Source organism: Narcine bancroftii, chromosome 13, assembly GCF_036971445.1.
Source record: "Narcine bancroftii isolate sNarBan1 chromosome 13, sNarBan1.hap1, whole genome shotgun sequence".
Lineage (NCBI taxonomy): Eukaryota > Metazoa > Chordata > Chondrichthyes > Torpediniformes > Narcinidae > Narcine > Narcine bancroftii.
The window spans coordinates 82,900,928-82,920,949 of NC_091481.1; the positions used below are offsets into that span (position 1 = coordinate 82,900,928).

Consider the following 20,022-nt stretch of genomic DNA (forward strand, 5'->3'; position numbering starts at 1 on the left):
AGTTCCCCAAGTGGGAATTGAACCCAGTTCCCTGGGTCAGTGTGCTGAGGGAACCACTGCGAAGACAGGAACAGGGGTGTGAATCAAAATCTCCAGTAAAAATAGGCCGAGAAAAGCTCAGAGGGATTACTAAGAATAAATGCCCCTCTGCTCCTATAACCCATCATGAACTCCTGTTTAGTGACTTTAAATTCTGCCCTGGGAATTCTCTGAGCCTAGACACGCTCCCTGTTCATCATCGTGTGCAGGACGCCTTCTCCTGGGAGACAGCACGAGTTATTTGTGTTTCACTCAATGAACCAAATTGAGAGAGCTGACGCTGATCATGTCATGGCTCATGACATGTGGCCCAACTGCGTTCGAGCCGACAGGCATCTGCTCACAACTTGGCCTCGCCCCCCAATCCCTCCACCCTTTCTCTTTGGCTGTCACTCTTTCCAAACTGCACCTCCCACCCTCTCTCCATTCCCCACCTCTCCCCATTTCCCATCCCCCTACCTCCTCACTCCATCACACCATTCCCCATTCACCGTAACCTCCCTCCCTCCCCGGCCAACTCCCTCCCAAAGCTCAATACCATTTCTAGCTCATCACAATCTCTAGAAACCACGCTGCTCAATTAGTTTGTAACTCACTCCCAATTATCTAATATTCGACTCACAAATTACTTATAAATTAAACTATTCAGAAATATTTATATATTTATACATTTTTATTTTATATTGTAATTTTATGTATATATCTGATTGTGTGTGTGTTCTTGTCTGTATGTGTGAGAGACAGAAAACATGTATATGTGTGTGTGTATGTGTGTGTGTGTGGGGTGTTTGTGTGTGTGTGTGTGTGTGGGGGGGGTGGGGGTGTGTGTATATATGTGTGTGTATGTCCTTGTCTGTGGTGTGAGAAACAGAAAACATGTATGTTTGTGTGTGTGTGTGTGTTGGGGGCATGTGTGCGCGCATGTGTGTGTGTGGGTGGGTATGTGTGTGTGTCTGTGGGTGTGTGTGTGTTTGTGGGTGTGTGTTTGTGAGTGTGTGGGTGTGTGTGTGCGTGCGTATGTGTGTGTATCTGTGGGTGTGTGTGGGTGGGAGTGGGTGTGTGTGGGTGTGTTTGTGGGTGTGTGTGTGTGTGGGTGTGTGGGTGTGTGTGTGTGGGGGTGTGTGTGTGTGTGTGGGTATGTGTGTGTACTGTGGTCCGGAGAAAAGTTGTTTGATCAGATGATATGATACTGTATATCTTCAAATAATAAATTTGAACTTGATGTATCACCCCCACAAACCTCTTGAGTAAATTTCAGCATTGAGTTTGCTCATGTGTAGGTCTCTCCCACTCTCTCTCTCTCTCTCTCTCTCTCTCTCTCTCTCTCTCTCTCTCTCTCTCCCCCTCTCTTTCTCTCTCTCTCTTTCTCCCCCCCTCTCTTTCTCTCTAACATCCCCGTGAACTCCATTAGATTCCGACTTCCAGCTCATGAGTATCTTATTTTATACAGTATATAAGCGCTGAACTCCTTCACCCGTTTCTAGCCAGGTTCCTGCTATTCTAATCCCCCATCGACCCTTGCATTAGAAGCTCTCTCCAGGTATTTGTTACTCTAGCGATAATTCCTCCCAACCCTTGTTTAGATCCCAGACTGCACTTTGGTCCTGCACATCTATTTCATAAAAGTCTTTATGCCCACCCAACCCCTCCCCTGAAGAGAGGGTGGCCCAATGCTTCCTACAGCATCTGCTCATTCTGATGTGATAGATTGACTTTATCGCAAGGCCACGCTGATGCACCTCAATGGATAATTAATGTGCTGCCCCAGCTGGGGGTCGGTCCCAGGGGTCTGAGGGTACGCGGGAGCTGTTGACAGCACTTGCTTGTTGTTGGCAGCAGCTGGTGTTGGTCAGATGATAAACAGCTGGCTACCACAACACTCCAGGAGGCTGTTAACCCCTTCCAGGCCTGCCCGTAGAACCATCGAACGCTACGGCACAGGAAAAGGCCTTTTGGCCCCTCTACTCTCTGCCTGCACCATATTCCTCCTGCCCAAATTTTTCTTCAATGTCCATATTTACCAATTCGGCCAGCAGCCCATTCCATACTGCCACCTCTCTGCGCGAAGAAGTTCCCCCTCAACTTTTCCCCTTTCCCCCTTTGCCCATGTCCTCTGGTTCGTATCTCACCTTCCCTCAGTGGAAAAAGCCTACCTCCATTTACTCTGTCTACCCCCTCATAATTTTAAATACCTGTCAAATCTTCCCTCATTCTTCTGCGCTCCAAGGAATAAAATTTAACCTTTCCTTGTAACACAGTTCTTCAAGTCCCAGCAACATCCTTGTAAATTTCCTCTGCTCTCTTTCAATCTTAGTGAAACCTTTCCTGTAGTTAGGCGGCCATGACTGCACACAATGCTCCAAATCTGGCCTCACCAATGTCTTGTACAACTTCACAATAGCATGCCAACTCAACACTGAAAGTCCAATGTGATAATCCATCAAGACACAAAGCTCGCAGCGATTTGATCAAGTGGTTGCTTCAGCAATGAGCCACCAGCCTCCACACTCTGGCCTTAATACGGTGAGATCCTATTGATTCCCCTGATGCTCCACTGATGGGACTGATGCTTGTTCATTCTCCACATTTCCAAAGATGCTCAATCCTCTCAGGCCTTCTCCTCAGGGCTGGTGGTCGTTCAATGTCCATTATCCCTTTCTCCACAAGCCAACTGAAAAAGCCACAGATGTTTTACCTCCTCTTTCCCTTTCTCTTCAAGGTACTAAGGCAACAAAGGGTCCATGAGGGGAGTTCCTTGCTCCCACACATGAGGGCCTGAGGAGGGTCCTTCCTCACACACAGGGGCCACAATGAAGTTCTCACACTTAGGGTCCACAAGGGAGGGGGCCATCCCTCATATGTAGAGGGCATGAGGAAGGTCCCTCCCTCACACACAGCATCCATGATGAAGCCTTCCTCCCTCATAGACCCATGGTCGACATCTCCAGTCCAATTTACAGCATCAGGAGTCTTCACACTCTCCATTTTTCTGCTGCTATCGACTGATACATGCTCCTGGTATTTCTTCCACTCCATGTGATTTTTTTTATTGTAATAAAGAAATTTTTTTTAAACAACTATACTTTATTAGCTACAATGTTCATTTCATCATGGAGGCATCCATTTTGAATCTACTTCCAGCTGCAACAAACTCATCTCTGACTCTCTCTAGTGGTCAGGATTATCACCAGTACTCTATTATTGTATCTCCCTCACACACACAGGGACCATGATGAAGCCTCCCCCCCTCACACACAGGGGCCACAAGGAGGGTCCCTCCCTCACACACAAAGCCCACGATGAAGCCCCCCACCACCAGGGAAGACCAATCTCCCTCTCCATAACAAAGAAAGAAGCAGACCATTCAGCCCTTCTGGCCATAAACATGACGGATGGGTAGAAGGAATAGGATGTCCTACACTTTCCTCTATTTATTATGTTTTTAATTTTCCCTACATTACAACTGATCTTCAGGGAGCACACTACCAAATGTAAAGCTCCTTCTCGTGTTCTGGAAGGTGCTAGGGAAATGCAAGCCTTCTCGCTTTGGTGCACCGTCCACCTCAGCCGCGACTCCGACGTGATGTGACGCACACCCCCTCCCCCCTTGTCTCTGTTTCTGTCAGGAGCGGAGTGGAGCACAATGCCGAATCAAACAGCCAAGATCGCTGAGGCCAGGCTGGCGGTGGAGCAGCTGAAGCTGGAGGTTCATATCGACAGGATGCAGGTGAGGGGAGCTCAGGTGGGAGATGTCTTCTTCCGTGGGACCCCGCCATCCATTCTCCAGTCCCCTACCCAGGCCAAGTTGCCCTCACGTCACATCGGCGCCTCTGAGGCTGTAAAGAGGGCTTCACTGGAGAAACTCAGTTGGACAAACAATGTACTTTATATAGCAAAGATCTTCTTCTTTGGCTTGGCTTCGCGGACGAAGATTTATGGAGGGGGTAAAAAGTCCACGTCAGCTGCAGGCTCGTTTGTGGCTGACAAGTCCGATGCGGGAAAGATAAAGATACATCATCGACGTTTCGGGCTCGTGTTTTTACTTTAACCGTGATGTCCACAGACTTCACTCCCGCTGTCAAGATTCCCAGTTTAAGCTCTCCGGAACTCGTCTCTCCACCACCACCAGTCCCACAACCCTTCAATTCCAGTGGTGGTCTCTTGCCAACCAGGAGGTCCATTCCATCGCTGCCACTGTGGTTTGTGTGAAGTTAGTATGGTGCCAGCAACCAAGTTCAAATCCAGCACTGTCTGTAAAGATTCTGTACACTCTCCCTGTGACCTGCCCAGGTTTTCCCCAGGTGCTCCAGTTTTCACAAGGTCCCAAAATCAAGGAACAGAAGTAGGCCATTGGGCCCATTGAGTCTACTCCGCCATGCCAACATGAGCTAAACCATTCTCACCTCTAGTTCCAATTTCTGGCCTTTTCCCCATATCCCTCGACACCCTGACTAATTAGATACCTATCGATTTCCTCCTTAAAATCCTCCAGTGATCGCACCTCCTCAGCTGTATGTGGCAATGAACTCCACAAATCCACGACTCTCTGGCTAAAGAAATATCTCCTCATCTTTGTTTTAAATGCCTACCCTCTAATCCAGTGGTTCTCAATCTTTCTCTTTCCACTCCCATCCCTCTTTAAATATTCCCTATGCCACTGGTGGTCTGTGATTAGTAAAGGATTGCTTAAGGTGGGATATGAGTGGAAAGAAAAAGTTTGAAGCCCACTGTTTTAATCGTCCTTCATGGACTCGTTATGTGCAGGGTTTCAGAACTCCAAAGGAAAAGGGCCAATGACCATTGTTCTCAGGCAAAACTTTTCAGTAAAAATTGAGTCTAGTCCCTTCCCACTCACGTCCCACCTTAAGCAATCTCTTACCAATCACTGAGCACCGATGGCTTAGAGATTGCTTAAAGTGGGATGTGAGTGGAAAGAAAAAAGTTGAGAACCACTGCTCTAATTCTAAGGCTCTGCCCTCTTGTCCTGGATTCACCCAACAGGTGAAACATCTTATTCACATCTATTCTGTCCAATCATTCCAAATGTTTCTATGTGATCCCCTCTCATTCTTCAACTACAATGAATACTGTACAAGAGCAGATAAACGCTTCTCATAAATCTCTGAACTCTCTCCCATGCCAGTACATCCCTTCTAAGACAAGGGGCCCAAAACTGCACACAGTACTCCAAACAAGGTCTCACCAGTGCCCCATCTTTACTCTTTGCACATTATTCCTATTGAGATGGATGCCAACATAGCATTCGCTTTCTTTACTGCTGATCCAAAGGTGGTTTTCTCCAACCCTCCTAAAACGTACAGGGTTTTAGGTTAATTCAGTGTGACCGGGGAGTGCTGTGGTCATGGGCTGGAAGGGCTTTCTACTGTGTTGTGATTAAACTGAAAAAAAATATAGAAACAATGTCATCTCCATCTCCCCATATCCCTTAATTCCCCAACTATGTAGAAATCTATCCAACTTTGTCTTAAATATATTTGCTGAGGTCGCCTCCACTGCTTCAATGGGCTGTAGCTGTCGAGCACAGCAGTGGGGTCGCCAGGGTATTAGGCCCCTGTCAAATCTTCCCACCACTTCTCCTGATCACAGGGCTGAGGAATGTGTATCTAACTGGGAACCACATCCTTGCATCTATTTTTATTTCAAAACACAGCATCTGCTATATTTTTGCTTTATCAGCCCTGCATTTGCAGGACTTTAGGATGTTAGAAACACACAGAAATGCTTGAAGGACTCCGCCAGTCTTCACAGGAGGTGAAGGTATACGTTTCGGGCCTGAGCCCTTGCTCAAGCAATAAGCAAAGAACAACCATCTGAAATCCCGACAATCCAGTCGCCCTCCCATCCAAGCTCCCGATGCCCCAGCTGCCCATCCATCTGACGTCCCAAGAGCCCGACCACAAACCTTTGCCCCCGGCCAACTGCCCATCTGAGCTCCCAATGCCCTAAATGTGGGCTTACCACCCAGTCCTGGTTGCCCGCCCATCGAGCTCCCTATAGGCCTTGAACGACGCAGGTACTTACCGTGTATGGCCTATGTAAAAGTTGACCCCCCTCCCCCTTCCCCCCAAATTTGATCCGAGAAATTGGTTTGAAAAATTCGACGGTTACTCAAATATATACGGTATATATATTAAGATCATGCTTCTCTGGTGTATATCAGTTGTTGACCCTTCTTCTCTTGCCCCATTCAGGTCTCCAAAGCAGCAGCTGAGCTTCTGGCTTACTGCGAGGAACACGCCAAAGAGGACCCGCTGGTCACTCCCGTCCCCAGCTCCAACAATCCTTTCCGGGACAAGAGCATGTGTGCCATCCTGTGAGGGCAACTGGCCCTCTTCCCCCCTTCCGCCCCCCTCCACACCACCTTCCCCTCTTCCCTTATGACCTTGCAGCGCCAGAGCCACCTTTGTGAAGTTGGCCACCGGCAGAAGAGTAATGCACGTTGATGTGATTGGCGGGTGACAAAAGCCTGCCCTGTCGCTCACGGTTAGCAAATTATACATTGGATTAGTTGATCTACTTTAGAGGCTCACTAGTCTGCCTGGGAATGAAAATGGAGAGGCCTCCAAACCTCCAGGCTCAGTAGAATGGGAAAAATGTCAGCTCTGAAGATAACATGCTGGGGAGGAGTTCACGATCAATTCTTGTCTCCTTCAACAGATCAACAGCTGCCACTGTGTTAACTGTTTACCATTCTGGGTTAGTCAATTCTCCGGAGCGCAAATAAAGCTCGGAAAAACATAACCAGCGAGTGGATCCCCAATATAAGCCTACCTCTTGTTTATCCCTGTGGTTGGAGATGGGATGGGTGGGGTTTCGGCTTAAGTGACAGCTGCTGGATCCAATCAGGATTGCTTTTCGGCTAAGAGGGCGGGGGTCAGTGAGGCGCTCTGGCGAGGACCTTTAGAACAATGGGTAACTTGTGGTCATGTGGCGGGGTAGCAGTCCAGGACCCCAATTGCTACGGACTGGAGACGAGGTTAACCTGGACACTTCTGGATTAACTGTGGGTGGTTGACCTGAATTTCTATTATTTATTTTTTAGATACGCAGCATGGTAACAGCCCATTTCAGCCCACCAGCCCATGCCTTCCAGTTTACATCTAATTAACCTATGCGCCCCAGTATGTTTTGAATGGTGGGGGGAAAGGGCGACTGGGACCCACACAGATACAGAGAGAATGTACAAACCCATTACAGACAACGCGGGATTCGAACCCCAGTCCCGATCGTTGGCATTAACCGCTACGCCAACCATGATGCACCGCACACACCCCCCCACCCTCTAACTCCTTCACGTCTTCAATAAATTCCGTATGCTGGATCAAATGAGTTAATCTGGGCAGCACAGTTAGCGCAACGCTGTTACTGTGCCAACGTCCCGGGTTCGAATCCCGTGAAATCTGCAAGGAATTTTTACGTTCTCCCCGTGTCTGCGTGGGCTTTCCCCGGGGTGCTCTGGTTTCCTCCCACCCTCCAAAAATGTACCGGAGGAACACAGGTTAACTGGGTGTAATTTGGGCGGCACAGGCTCGTGGGCCTGTTACTGAGCTGTCCGTCTAAATTCAAAACAAAATACATGTAAAACCTTGATTTCTTAAATTGGAGACAGAACCTCCAATAAGGCTCTACGTCTGCAATAGTCTGGACGACCCACCTTGTACACAAAGTGGAATTCTGTTCCCTCCCAACAATGAACCCAGGGATATTTCGAGGAGCCCCCACAATGCTTTTCTCCAAACTCCAACCATCCTCCAGGCCGGTAACCGTTTCTTTGACCTAAAGAAATGTTGTCCTCGCCAACAAGGGGCCCACTCGAGGTGCGAATTGATCAAACCAGGGTTCATGGGTATCATTTCTGATGTCAATTTTTTTCCTGAAACACTATGAATAAAGTTGTCTCAACTAGACAGTCCACAGTAACAGATCTACGTGCAGTTTCGCACTTTCATGGTTGTGTTTCATTGCTTTGAACTTGAATAGTGATGGCCCAATCAACTCACCCTATGGCTGAGGCCAAGTCAAACCACACAGAAATGCTGGAGGAACCCAGCTGGTCTTGCAGTGCCCATAGGAGGTAAAGATCTATCACCGACGTTTGGGGCCTGAGCCTTTCCTCAAAGTATAAGTAAAGAACAGGAAGGCATCAGAAAAAAAGACTGGAGGGAGAAAGTTGGAGGAATGGGGGGGTAACACGGTTAGAGTAGCAGTTAGCGCAATGCCTTTCTAGCGTCAGCGATCGGGACCAGGGTTCAAATCCTGCGCTGTTTGTACCTTCTTGTGGGTTTCCTCCGGGGGGGGGTGTCCGGTTTCCTCCCACCATTCAAAAATGCACAGGGGGATATAGGTTAACCGGGTACAATTGGGCAGCATGTTCTCGTGGGCCAAAAGGGCCTGTTTCCGTGCTGGATGCCTAATTTTTTTAAATGGTGTTAAGTGGATGTGATAAGAGGAATTAATTTTGGCTCTGTGAAAGGGGATGGGGTGAAATGGGAAGGGAGAGGGAGAGAGAGAGAGAGCGCTGGAGAAAAGTAGACAGGGGATGGAAGATGGAGAGGGGGAAGGTTTAAATGGAATCTGGAGAAGTCGATGTTAATGCCATCCAGTTGAAAGGGCTCCCAGACCAAAGATAAAGTATTGTTCCTCCAATTTGCAGGTGGTCTCAATCTGGCAGTGCGAGACCATGGACAGACATATTGGCATGGGAATAGGGCCATTTAGCCCATTAATGCTGGGCTCCCTATTTGGTCGTATGGGTACCCCGCATGTCCCCTCATCCCATAACTTAGCTGGCTTGATATCTAACATCGAGCACCTTACTCCTCTCAAACCTGTCATTTGTTGAATGCCAATGGACCTTCTATCCATCATTAACCCCATGATTGAAAAGATTCTGGGGCATAGGCCTTGTTGACATTTATTGCCCGTGCCCCAATTGGCCTTTGAAAACTCGTTGAACCTGGGCACATAAGAACACAGGACGTGGAACAGAGCAACACAGGAATAGGCCCGACTTGGCTGTGTCGAACATGATCTCCAATGAAACAGGCTTTGCTGCTTGTACGTGATCAAGCTCCTGTACATTCATGTGTACGATTATATCTGCTTCCACCACTACCCCAGGCAGCCCGTTCCAGACTCCCGCCACTCTCTGTGGAAAAATATAACTGGCTCCACACATCTTTAACTTTCCTACCCAGCGCTCATCTCTCGTTGGTGAATTGTTTACCCTGAGAGAAAGATTCTGACTTCATCGATGTCTTTCATAATCTTATAAATTCCCATCAACCTTCAAAGCTCCAAATGAAACAACCCAAGATGGTCCAAGGGTAAAGCACAAACATCTTGCAAATACCGTGTAAACATGACGCTGGATAAACTCAGCAAGTCAGAAAGACGAAGATACAGAACCGATGTTTTGGGCTTGAGTCCTTCCTCGAGGTGTGGACAAAATGTAGGCAGGTGCCTGAACAAAATAATGGGAGCAGTAGAGTGTTGTCCCAAAGGCAGGAGATAATAGGTGGATCAGGGAGGGAGGGCACAGCAGTGAGCAGTGGGTGGGGGGGATGGCTCTGTGAATACACTCTATTCATCTATGAATAGAGTCATCCTTCCTCCCCTGTTTGCTGCTGTTCCCTCCCTCTCTGATCTACCAATCACTTCCTGCTTTTGGGACGGTGGTCCCAGTCCTCCCCTCACCCCCCCCCCCCCCTATTTTGATCAGGCACCTGCCTACATTTTGTCCACACATTGATGAAGGGCTCAAGCCCGAAACATTAGTTATGTATCTTTATCTTTGCGATATAAAGGACAGGTGCTCCTCAACTTACGATGCGGTTACGTTCTGGAAATCCCTCCGTAAGTCGAAACAAATCGCAAGTTGGAAAGAATTATGCACAAACCCATTTTTATAAATAAATGTTGAATACCTTTATTCCACACTGAAAAAACACCCCATTAACATACACAGCTGAAAGCTCACTGGGCATGAAGAATGAAGCATTGAACCAAAATTAATTGCCAGATGGCGACAGGGTCATCAGTTTCACTCGCTCGCGTGATCGCCTCAGGGACTGTGAGTGTGGCTGAGTCACGAAACCCTCACGCCATCACCCAGCATCACGAGAGAGGATAGCATCCTGCATATCGCCAGTGCGGGAACGGATCGGAATTCAAAATTGAACGTATGGATTCTAATCATCGTAACTTCGAAAGACCGTGAAGTCGGACCATCGTAAGTGGGGGGGGGGGGGGGGGAAGCACCTGTACACTATTTGACCTGCTGAGTTTATACAGCATTGTGCTTTCACCAAGATTGATCACTGTCTTCTCAAAGCTCATCCCCTTCAATCTGGGCAGCAGCCTGGTAAATCCCTTTGCAGTAACGGAATGATGAAATCTGCACATCTTTGCTCTTTAGATAAGTTAACCTGCTCTTGCTGTTCACGAGTCTGCTGTAGAATGAAACTGCCGATAGAATCTTTCAGGGGAATTTTTTCCAGCAGGGCTGCTGGGTGGAGAAACCCAGAATTCAGACACAGAGATGAGGAAGGATTATCAATGTATTTCCAGGCCAGGATGCTGCGTTTCTGGGAGGGGGGCCCAAAGCCAGTGGTCTTGCCACAACCTTACTGCCCTCATACTCCTTGCTCAGGGATGCCCCACATTTGGATCACTAGTTGGAGACACCCAACATCTGGATCACTGGTCAGGGATGTCCAACTCCTGGATCACTGGTCGGGGATGTCCAACATCTGGATCACTGGTCGGCGATGATCAATAACACAATATCACAAGGTATAAGAGCAGACGTAGGCCAATCGGCCCACCGGGTCTGCTCTGCCCTTTAATCATGAGCTGATCCTTATAACAGCCCCCTTCCCTGGCCTTCTCCCCATAACCCTTGATGCCCCGACTAATCAAATACCTGTCAATTTCAATTTTAAATACACCTAATGACCTCGCTTCCACAGTCACCTGTGGCAACAAGTTTCACAGACTCATGACCCTTGGGCTAAAGAAATGTTTTTCCGCACCTGTTTTAAATTGTCGTCCTTTTATCCAGAAATTGTGACCTCCTGTCCTAGACTCTCCTACTATGGGAATATCTGGCTCTCTGGAGAGGGTTGCCCAAAATCTGGATCACTGCTCAGGGGTGCCACCACATCTTGCTCACTGGTCAGGATGTCCAACATTTGGATCACTGATAAGGGTTTCCCAACACCTGGCTCCATGCTTGAGGATGTCCATCATCTGGATCACTGGTGGGGATGCCCAACAATCTGGATCAGTGGTTGAGAATGCCCATCATCTGGATCATTGGTCAGAGGGGAACATCTGGATCCCCTCTCAGAGTCACCCACAATCTGGCTCATTGGTCAGAGATGTCCCCACATATGACTCATTGGTGGCAACATCCAACATCTGGATCTCTGGTTGGAGTTGTCCAACAGCTGGATCCTTGGTGGGGATGCCTAAAAATTTGTATCACTGATCAGAGATGTCCAACATCTGACTCACTGGTTGGGACATCCAACATCTGGATCACTGACCAGGGGGTGCCCAACATCTGACTCACTTGTCGGGGTGACCAACATCTGGATCACTGGTTGGGGTGACCAACATCTGGATCACTGGTTGGGGGGACCAACATCTGGATCACTGGTTGGGGGGGGTGTCCAACATCTGGATCACTGATTGAGGTGTCCAACCTCTGGATCTCTGGTTGAGGGGGGGTGACCAGCATCTGGATCACTGGTTGGTGATGCTCAATGTCAGCTTCACTGGTCAGGGGTGTCCAACATCTGGGTCTCCAGTTACCTGATGTCCTATCACCTTCCTAGATCTTCAATTTAAAAAAATATCTTGCAGCTGATGTGGACACAGTCCTGTAGTGAGGATCCAATGACACCTGATGATTGACTTTACAAACTTCCCCCATCATCCCCCTCCAATCTACCTGCATGTTTGAGTTTACAGCACCGTCTACTGATAATCCAAAGCATCTTCAAACCGAGAACCAGACTGCACCATTGTTGTTGACACATTTGGGAAATTACAAAGGGAATGGAGGCAGAGGTAGGCCATTTAGCCCCTCCATACCTCTGCTAGTCAGTGAGGTCATGACTAGAATTCATGACACGTTTGGTCCCAGTCCTCGGTGATGGCATCTTCACGCTTCAGAAACCTGTTCCTACCCTCCCATGCCTCATACTGTAAAGACTCGTATGATAGTTGAATTTTTGGACCAATTAACTTATTTCGATTGACTCTCCCTCTCTTTCTCTCCCTCCAACTTTGGGAGCAAAGCCTCTTTTTCTCTCCTCTCTGCCTGCAAAGATCACACGCCCTTCCAGACAGTAAATGCTCTTTTTCAGACAAAGTTGCCACTGCCTGTTGTTACATTTGTTGCTTTTTGCAAAGGACCGTCCATCATGAGTCTTGCAAAAGCTCCTGGAAAAATTCTGTTTTAAAGTGTTTGGGTGTGACCTGCTCTAACAAACCTTTCCCAATTTATCTCCCAAACACCTCTATATATTCTGAGTAAAGGAGACAGGGGAGGAAAATTAGGGTGGTTGGTGGTTGATATGGAATCAGTGGAAGGTAAGATCTGCTTCCACACAGAACGATTTGACGATACTCGGGCCAGTCCAAAGATTGGAACCCAGCTGTGGAACCCGCTCTGGCCACAGGAGGGCAGAAAGCAACTGAACATTCATTGATCATCCAGAGGAAAGTGTCCAAGACGGATGATTTAAATCCACCGACTGCTGGAAACAGACCCTCCGCGCCCCCCCCCCCCTGCCTCTCCCTGCCCCCAGCATACTTCGAGCACCTACTGGGGTAACACCCTCTCGGCAACTCCACTGCAGCAATCAGCGATCCTTGGAATCACGAACAAGTCTCGCCGGCCACTACACTTCAGTAGGAGTTTGAGGAGATTCAGTGCGACACCAGAGACTCCAGTTTCCTCCCACCCTTCAGAATATACCAGGGGTTCGTCAGTCAATTGGGTGTAATAGGGCAGCACGGGCTGGTGGGCCGGCCTGTTACCGTGCTGTAGGTCTAAATTTTAAAAATTAAAAAAATGAATCTAACTACCCGGAAGCACAGAGGACTTTAAGCAGTTACTGGGCCTTCCATGTAGCCCACAAAGGTGCATGTGAGCAGCTCGGTTGGTCAGTGCAACGCCTTTACAGCGATCGGGATTGGGACCGGACATGGGTTCAAATCCCGCACTGCCCGTCAGGAGTTTTTACGTCCTAACTGTGTCCGCGTGGGCTTCCTCCGGGAGCTTCGGTTTCCTCCCACGCTTCTGAAACGTGCCGGGGTGCAGACTAATAGGGTGTAAATATGGGTCCGAGTTGTGGCAGAGCTGTATGTCTGAAGTTTTTTTAAAAATTCACGAGCCACCCTGACTTGGAAATCATTGTTCCACTGTTGTCACTGAGTCTTTTAAAATCATTTTTGTTGAGTTTTATCAGAAAAACAAATATAAAAGCAGTAAATCAATTGCAATGAAACCTTTGCAGATTTACAAATAATAACATATGTTATTATAGACTATTTCCGTTAAGAGGAGGAAAGATTAAAACAAGAGGACATGAGTTAAGAATTAAGGGGCAGAGGTTTAGAGGTAACATGAGGGGGAACTTCTTGACTCAGAGAGTGGTAGCCGTGTGGAATGATCTTCCGGGAGAAATAGTGGCGGCGGAGTCAATTGTATTATTTAAGAAAAGGTTGGACAGGTCTATGGATGAGAAGAAGATGGAGGGTTATGGGCATTGTGCAGGGAGGTGGGACTAGAGAGGGGTGTTTGGTTCGGTGCGGACTAGAAGGGCCTAATGGCCTGTTTCCGTGCTGTAAATTGTTATGTTGGAGTAACAATACAACTTAATTCTAAATCCAATAAATGATAATACATACAATATTGAAAGAGATAAGTAAGTAAAAATGAAAATAAAAAATAAAAAATATTGAAACCCACAGCGAACAAGGTAGAAATTCATATGGTGTGTCGTGTTAAATCTGTACAAGCGGCCTCAAGGGATCCAGTCAACACGCCCAGTGACATCCATCGTCGTTCCGAATTAGTTCAATGATGGAAGTATAAATGGGTCCCGAGTCTTATCAAAAGCAATCTTGATTTTCATGACATCATGCCTAATTTTCTCCAGATTTAAAAAGGACGTAATATCTAATAGTGTTTCCATTTCCACAGAAATATTCTCGCTAATAATTGATTAGAAGATAAAAATAATATTTACATCTTTAGGAAAACCAAATCAGACATAGGGTTGAAAAAGTTCTAAAAATGTCAGTCCAATATATTTTCAAGTTAGGGCAAGTCCAAAGCCTTTGTAACGAAGGGGCTTCGAACATTTTCCATTTGTCACAAAGTGAACTAGTATCAGGATCAAAACTGAGCAAGTTTGACTTGGGAGAAATGGACACAATGCAGTCCTTTGAATTGAATAAGACTCTGCCCAGTACACATTGATGAAGCGCAAGTCAGGCCCTAATTCTTCCTCTGAGAAGGAGATGTTCAGATCGTTCACCCATTCAGTTTTAATTCCACCTCAAGAAATTGCTTTCATATTCAATCGATCATAATATAAACCAGATATCATGCCTTTATGAGTGAATTGTAACTCAAAAGAGTTCATTGATAAAATTTGGGTCAGGAAGAGTAGGAAATGTTAAAAGCTTAGTGTTACAGGCCCAGAGGACCCCAAAACCCAGCAGCAATAGATATTCACCAAGACAAAGGGTTACTTATACAAAGGTTGCTTTTAATTATCTTTAAACATGAAAATAGAATCAAACTTTAACTTATCTCTATTAACTTAACTAACCTAACCTAACCCCCTTCTAATTCTAAGCTCACGTGTATGTAATGTGTGTGTGTAAGTTCAGAAAAGTTCTTTGGTTCACAGTCTCACTTCTCATTCCTCCAAGTTCACTGGTTGCAGGCAATTCTTATACTGTGCACAGAATTTAGCATTTATGAAGTTCACCAGGCTTTGGTGCTTGAAAGGTAAATGGTTACTGCTCAGGAAGGTTCTTGATGGTTTTCAGAGAGAGATTTGTTGTTCCAGGACATCCACAACTGATTTACTTCCATCAGCCACTTCAGTGTCTTGCAGATGAAACTTGCCCCCTTCAGGGTTCTCCAGATGATAACCTCTTTCTTTCAGGTCACCACAGAATTTCTTTTTGTTTCACTTATTCCAAGTGAAACATTAGACAGCCATTCCTCTCCTCTTGCATGAACCGCAAGCCCTTTGACTGGGCTGTCTTTCAAATGGGCTGTTCTCAAGCTTGCCAGCTTGTCCTGTTCCAGTCCCAGCTACTGTTACTGGCTGTAACACTATAGAAGTGATCTGTGTGTGTGTGTGTGTGTGTGTGTGTGTGTGTGTGTGTGTGTGTGTGTGTGTGTGTGTGTGTGTGTGTGTGTGTGTGTGTGTGTGTGTGTGTGTGTGTGTCTCTGAGAGAAAAGTCTGTTTGACTCTCTCTGCTTGCAAAACCACATGACCCTCTTAGAACAGCAATTTCTCTTCCAGACAGAAGGAGGCTCCAGTGAGCTCTTTCATCTGTTGCCTTTTTGTAAACAACAATCCATTAGTGAAGTCTCTCAGGCACTCTCCAAAGCTCTTGCAAAGGCTGCATGGCCGATATGTCTAGCATTAGCAGAGCTCCAGTATTTCAAATAAGATCTGTTTTAAAGTGTTTGTAAGTGACCTACACTAACAAACCTGCCCCAATTTATCTCCCAAAAACATATCTATATACTCTGTCACATTAGAGCCAACAAAATGTCGAATTTGATAGTATCTGAAATAATGTCTATTTGATCAGTTAAATACCATCCCCAATTGTTGAAGAGATATAAAAATGTTGTTGTATAAAAAGATCTTTAAAACTATTAATACCAGAAAAACAAAATCCATTCTCGAAAACCGGGATCGAAAAGAGCTGGTTGAAATAAATCATTAGATAATTATAGGACGTAACTATAAACCCCATAAGTCTGAAAAATTTTCTGAATTGATTCCAGATCTTCAATCTATGTGTCATTATTAAGTTCTTTGTCAATTTTTGAGTAGAGAGAGACGAAGATGACCCCAATACCCATAGGGAGGTTCTTCTGAGGGACTTTGACTCCATCTCAATCCAATTAGGGTATTCATCTATCTTTTCACAATGCAACAAAAGTAACATATTTCTTGTGTTTATTGCCCAGTAATAAAAATGGAAATTAAGTCGGGCTAATAACCATGTAACCGTTTACGGCGCGGAAACAGGCCATGTCGGCCCTTCGAGTCCGCACCGGTTCACTAGAACAACTCCACGAGCTCAACCCTCCTGCTCTCCGCCCACAACCCTCCAACCCCCTCACCTCCATGTACACATCCAACCTTCTCTTAAATGACAGAAGGGAACAAATTGATAAGACACATCTCCCAGATGGTACAACTGCTACCGATCAATCCAAAATAAAAAAATATTTTTAAAGATTTCTATAATAATTTGTATACCCTCTGAATTTAATAAAGCACAATTTAATGAATAAATGTTTTAGACCATTTAAATATACAGGTAATTTCTCTGGAAAATAAAGAACGTCTAGAGCAGTGGTTCTCAACCATTTTCTTTCCACTCACAGACCACTTTAAGTAATCCCTACGCCGTCGGTGCTCTGTGATTAGTAAGGGGTTGCTTAAGGTGGGATGTGGGTGGAAAGACAGAGGTGTGAAAACCACTGTTTTAATCGTCCCTCATGGACTCGTTATGTGCACGGTTTCCGAACTCCAAAGGAAATGGGCCAATGACCATTTTTCTCAAGCAAAATATTTCAGTAACAATTGGGTTTAGAGCAAAGATTCTCAACTTTCTCTTTCCACTCACAGACCACTCCCAGACTGAGGAGCAGCTTCTTCCCGCGGGCAGTGAGAATGCTGAACGACTGATGAACTGCTCACACTCACCCTCTGAGAATCTACTATTATTTAATATTTATTTATTTTCAGATATGTACTGCATATAAATCACTTGTAAATATGTGTGCTTTGTCTATATTCAGTGGTGTTTGCTTGTTTTTACACTGTAGACTGAAGAAGGCTGTTTCGTCCAGTTGTACTTTACACTTGTATGATAATAATAAACTTGAACTTGAATGGGATTGACACAGGTTAAGTGGTCCGGAGTTGTCTCTAAAGAGCACGAGGCAACACGGCAATCACAGTAAAATCCCCGCTATCCGTAATCTATGCAAGCGGCAGCTTCAAGCAAAAAGAAATTGTGGAAAATAATCGGGTTTAAAATACAAACGTTTAAAATTGACGGTCCCCTAGCAGTCAGTTCACCAATCCATGCGGCACACGTGTCCTACAGAGATTGGTAGATTCCGGATAAGCGAGATTTCTGGCTGCTTGAGGCAGTGGAGAACTATTGGCAAGGCACGCTAATTTTAACCCTTTGGACTCTGAGTCTCTGTTTCCAGGGACTATCAATATGCTCATAGACGCTGTGTCCCCATTTTCAGGGACTATAAAGCAACCAACAAATTCTCGTATTTGGTATCCTCCAATCCTCATAGATACTGACCACCGGAGGGGGGGGGAGTTTACTGTATGTGATTTAATCTTATTTTTTAAGTATTAATTCCTAAGCCTGAATATTGCTGGCACGCTTGGCACCACTGCCTCGCTGGTAAACTCTTGAGAAAGAGGAGTTTTGCTTCCTCTTGAACATCCATGGCCTGCCACTTGGTACAAACACACTAAGGTTGACCTTCACCCTACCTAACAAACAGTGGCACTGTCCAGGTACATAATGATTAACTGTTATCGTGCCAAACCAACCTCACTCTGTGCAAACACTAATGCTGCTTGAATAGAGTGTGACCTGACGCAGATACGCTGGTGATAACATAAGAAACAGAAGTGGGAGTCGGCCATCCGGCCCGTCGAGCCCTGCTCCACCTGTCAATGAGATCAGGGCTGATCTGATGATCGGCTCATCCTCACCCACCTGCCTTTTCCCCATGTCCCGCAATTCCCATACTTTGTAAAAAAGTCTATCCAACCTTGCCCAAAGTGTATTTACTGAGCTCGTCTCTATGGAATTCACTGCCCTCTGGGAAAAGCAGTTCCTCCTCATCTCCGTCCTAAATCTGAATCTTGAGGCTACGTCCCCGAATTCTAGTCTCCCCCTCCCATGGGAACAACTTATCTCCTTTCTATGCCTTCCATAATGTTATACATTTCTATAAAATCCCCTCTCAATCTTCTAAATTCCAGCGAGTAGAGCCCCAGTCTCCTCACAGGCTAACACCCTCACCTCTCTGGAATCAACGTGGTGAACCTCCTCTGGATAACTTCCATAGCCAAGTAAAGTTTCAAGATTCAAGATTCAATTTTATTGTCATATCGATAAAACATTGCCATATGACGTGAAATTCCTTTTGCCGGCTGCAAGGCAGGCAGATTCACCACGGGCAGGAATTGCCTGAAGCGCCTCTTACAGTCAGAGAGAGAGAGAGAGAAGCATAAAAGAGTCCCTCCCAGAGTCACCGAGTGTCCTTGGTTTGTCTCCAGCACTCCCACAGCCCCCATGAGCTACACAAGGTCTAGTCCAAAACACTGGCAGCTCGAGCTCCAGTTCCGAGCCTCCGACATGGTCGGGGGGCCCCCCTCAGCGCCTCGGAGCCTCCTCACATCCCGGTTCCGTTACCTGGTGCCCCTCAGCCAGTTCGAGCCGGTCTCCAGCCATCCGCTATACTTTTCGATCAGATGACAATAAACTTGACTTGGGAACTGCAGAATAACACTTGCTCTACTGCAATCAAGTGACTGTACTCTGCTCAATAACAGCGGGTCTGCACAGTTAGGCAAATTATTTAATGGAGACACAAAAGGCTGCATTTACTAGTTCTGGAGGGACTCAGTAGGTCAGGATCTCAATGCAGGTTCTCAGCCTAACCATCCTGGTATCTCCACACTGCTCGCATTCAAGAGATGTTGTTTAGTGTCAGTTGCAGGCCGTTCCATGCTGCCCGAGTTGCTTGCATTTGGTTTCTATCCTCTTCAGCTGCTCCCCCTCGAGTCCGGCACCTACGGGGGTTGGTAGATGCTGGATAAGTGAGTTTTCTAGTTGCTTGAGACTGTGTGTTATGTGAACTAATGGCGAGAAGCGCCAATTTTAAATCTGCATTTTTAAAACATTTATTTTCCACTTTGTTTTGCCGCTTGCTTTAATTCTGGATAACAGAGATTTTTCTGTATCTATTGAAATATCTTTTGAATGCAAGATTCCTTTATTGTCATGTAATAAAAGAGATGTAATATTACACACCTATGACTTTAATCTGCCATACAGCAGATTAAGATTCGCCATCAGCAGGAATTGGCCGGCGCCCCTCACAGAAACAGAAGCAAAAGAGAGTTCCCCCCCACCCCCTCAGATTCCCTGAGGGTCCGTGTATGATGTTATTGTACCCATTTCTGGCAGCTCCTTCCAGATATCAACCACTCTCTGTGGAAACGTTGGGCCTCAGGTTCCCCCCTCACCTTAAATCTATGCTATCCAAGTTCGAGGGTCGTTAGCGTTTGAATGGAAGAGAAATGTCTCTGTTGGAGCGCTGAAGGAAGAGGACAAAGCTGACAGAGAGAGTCGGTGCTGTTGAAGGGAGAGGGCAAGAGCAGGCATGTGCCAAGGTGTGAGTGGAAGAGAAGCATGCCATGGATGGCTTGACCATGAGATCAGGGCTGATCTGATCATGGCCAGACAGTGCCGGGATCGAACCCTGGTCGCTGGCGCTGTAACTGCTACGCCAACCAAGCCACCCAATAACTTGAACTTTGACAATTCGCTTGAACTTAACCACATTTCTTTCTCCAAAGGTGTTGTCTGGAACTACGGGTGTACCCAACATTTTCCATTTAAATCAGATTTCCCACATCC

At 46.3% G+C, this 20,022-nt stretch overlaps 1 protein-coding gene across 1 annotated transcript; it reads left to right on the forward strand.

The window, feature by feature from the left end:
• Window positions 1-1,142: 1,142 nt before the first annotated feature.
• Window positions 1,143-7,963, forward strand: LOC138748733 (guanine nucleotide-binding protein G(I)/G(S)/G(O) subunit gamma-8-like). Its single transcript, XM_069909399.1, has 2 exons — window positions 1,143-3,766; window positions 6,252-7,963. The coding sequence occupies exons 1-2, from the start codon at window positions 3,683-3,685 to the stop codon at window positions 6,375-6,377; spliced, it is 210 nt and encodes a 69-aa protein (XP_069765500.1). The 5' UTR covers window positions 1,143-3,682; the 3' UTR covers window positions 6,378-7,963.
• The last annotated feature ends 12,059 nt before the right edge of the window (window positions 7,964-20,022 follow it).

Excerpts from the sequence above, each read along its gene's own strand:
- LOC138748733 (XM_069909399.1), top strand. The coding sequence starts at position 3,683 with ATGCCGAATCAAACAGCCAAGATCGCTGAGGCCAGGCTGGCGGTGGAG. Across the intron at positions 3,767-6,251 it reads TTCATATCGACAGGATGCAG|GTCTCCAAAGCAGCAGCTGA; the intron begins GTGAGGGGAGCT and ends TGCCCCATTCAG.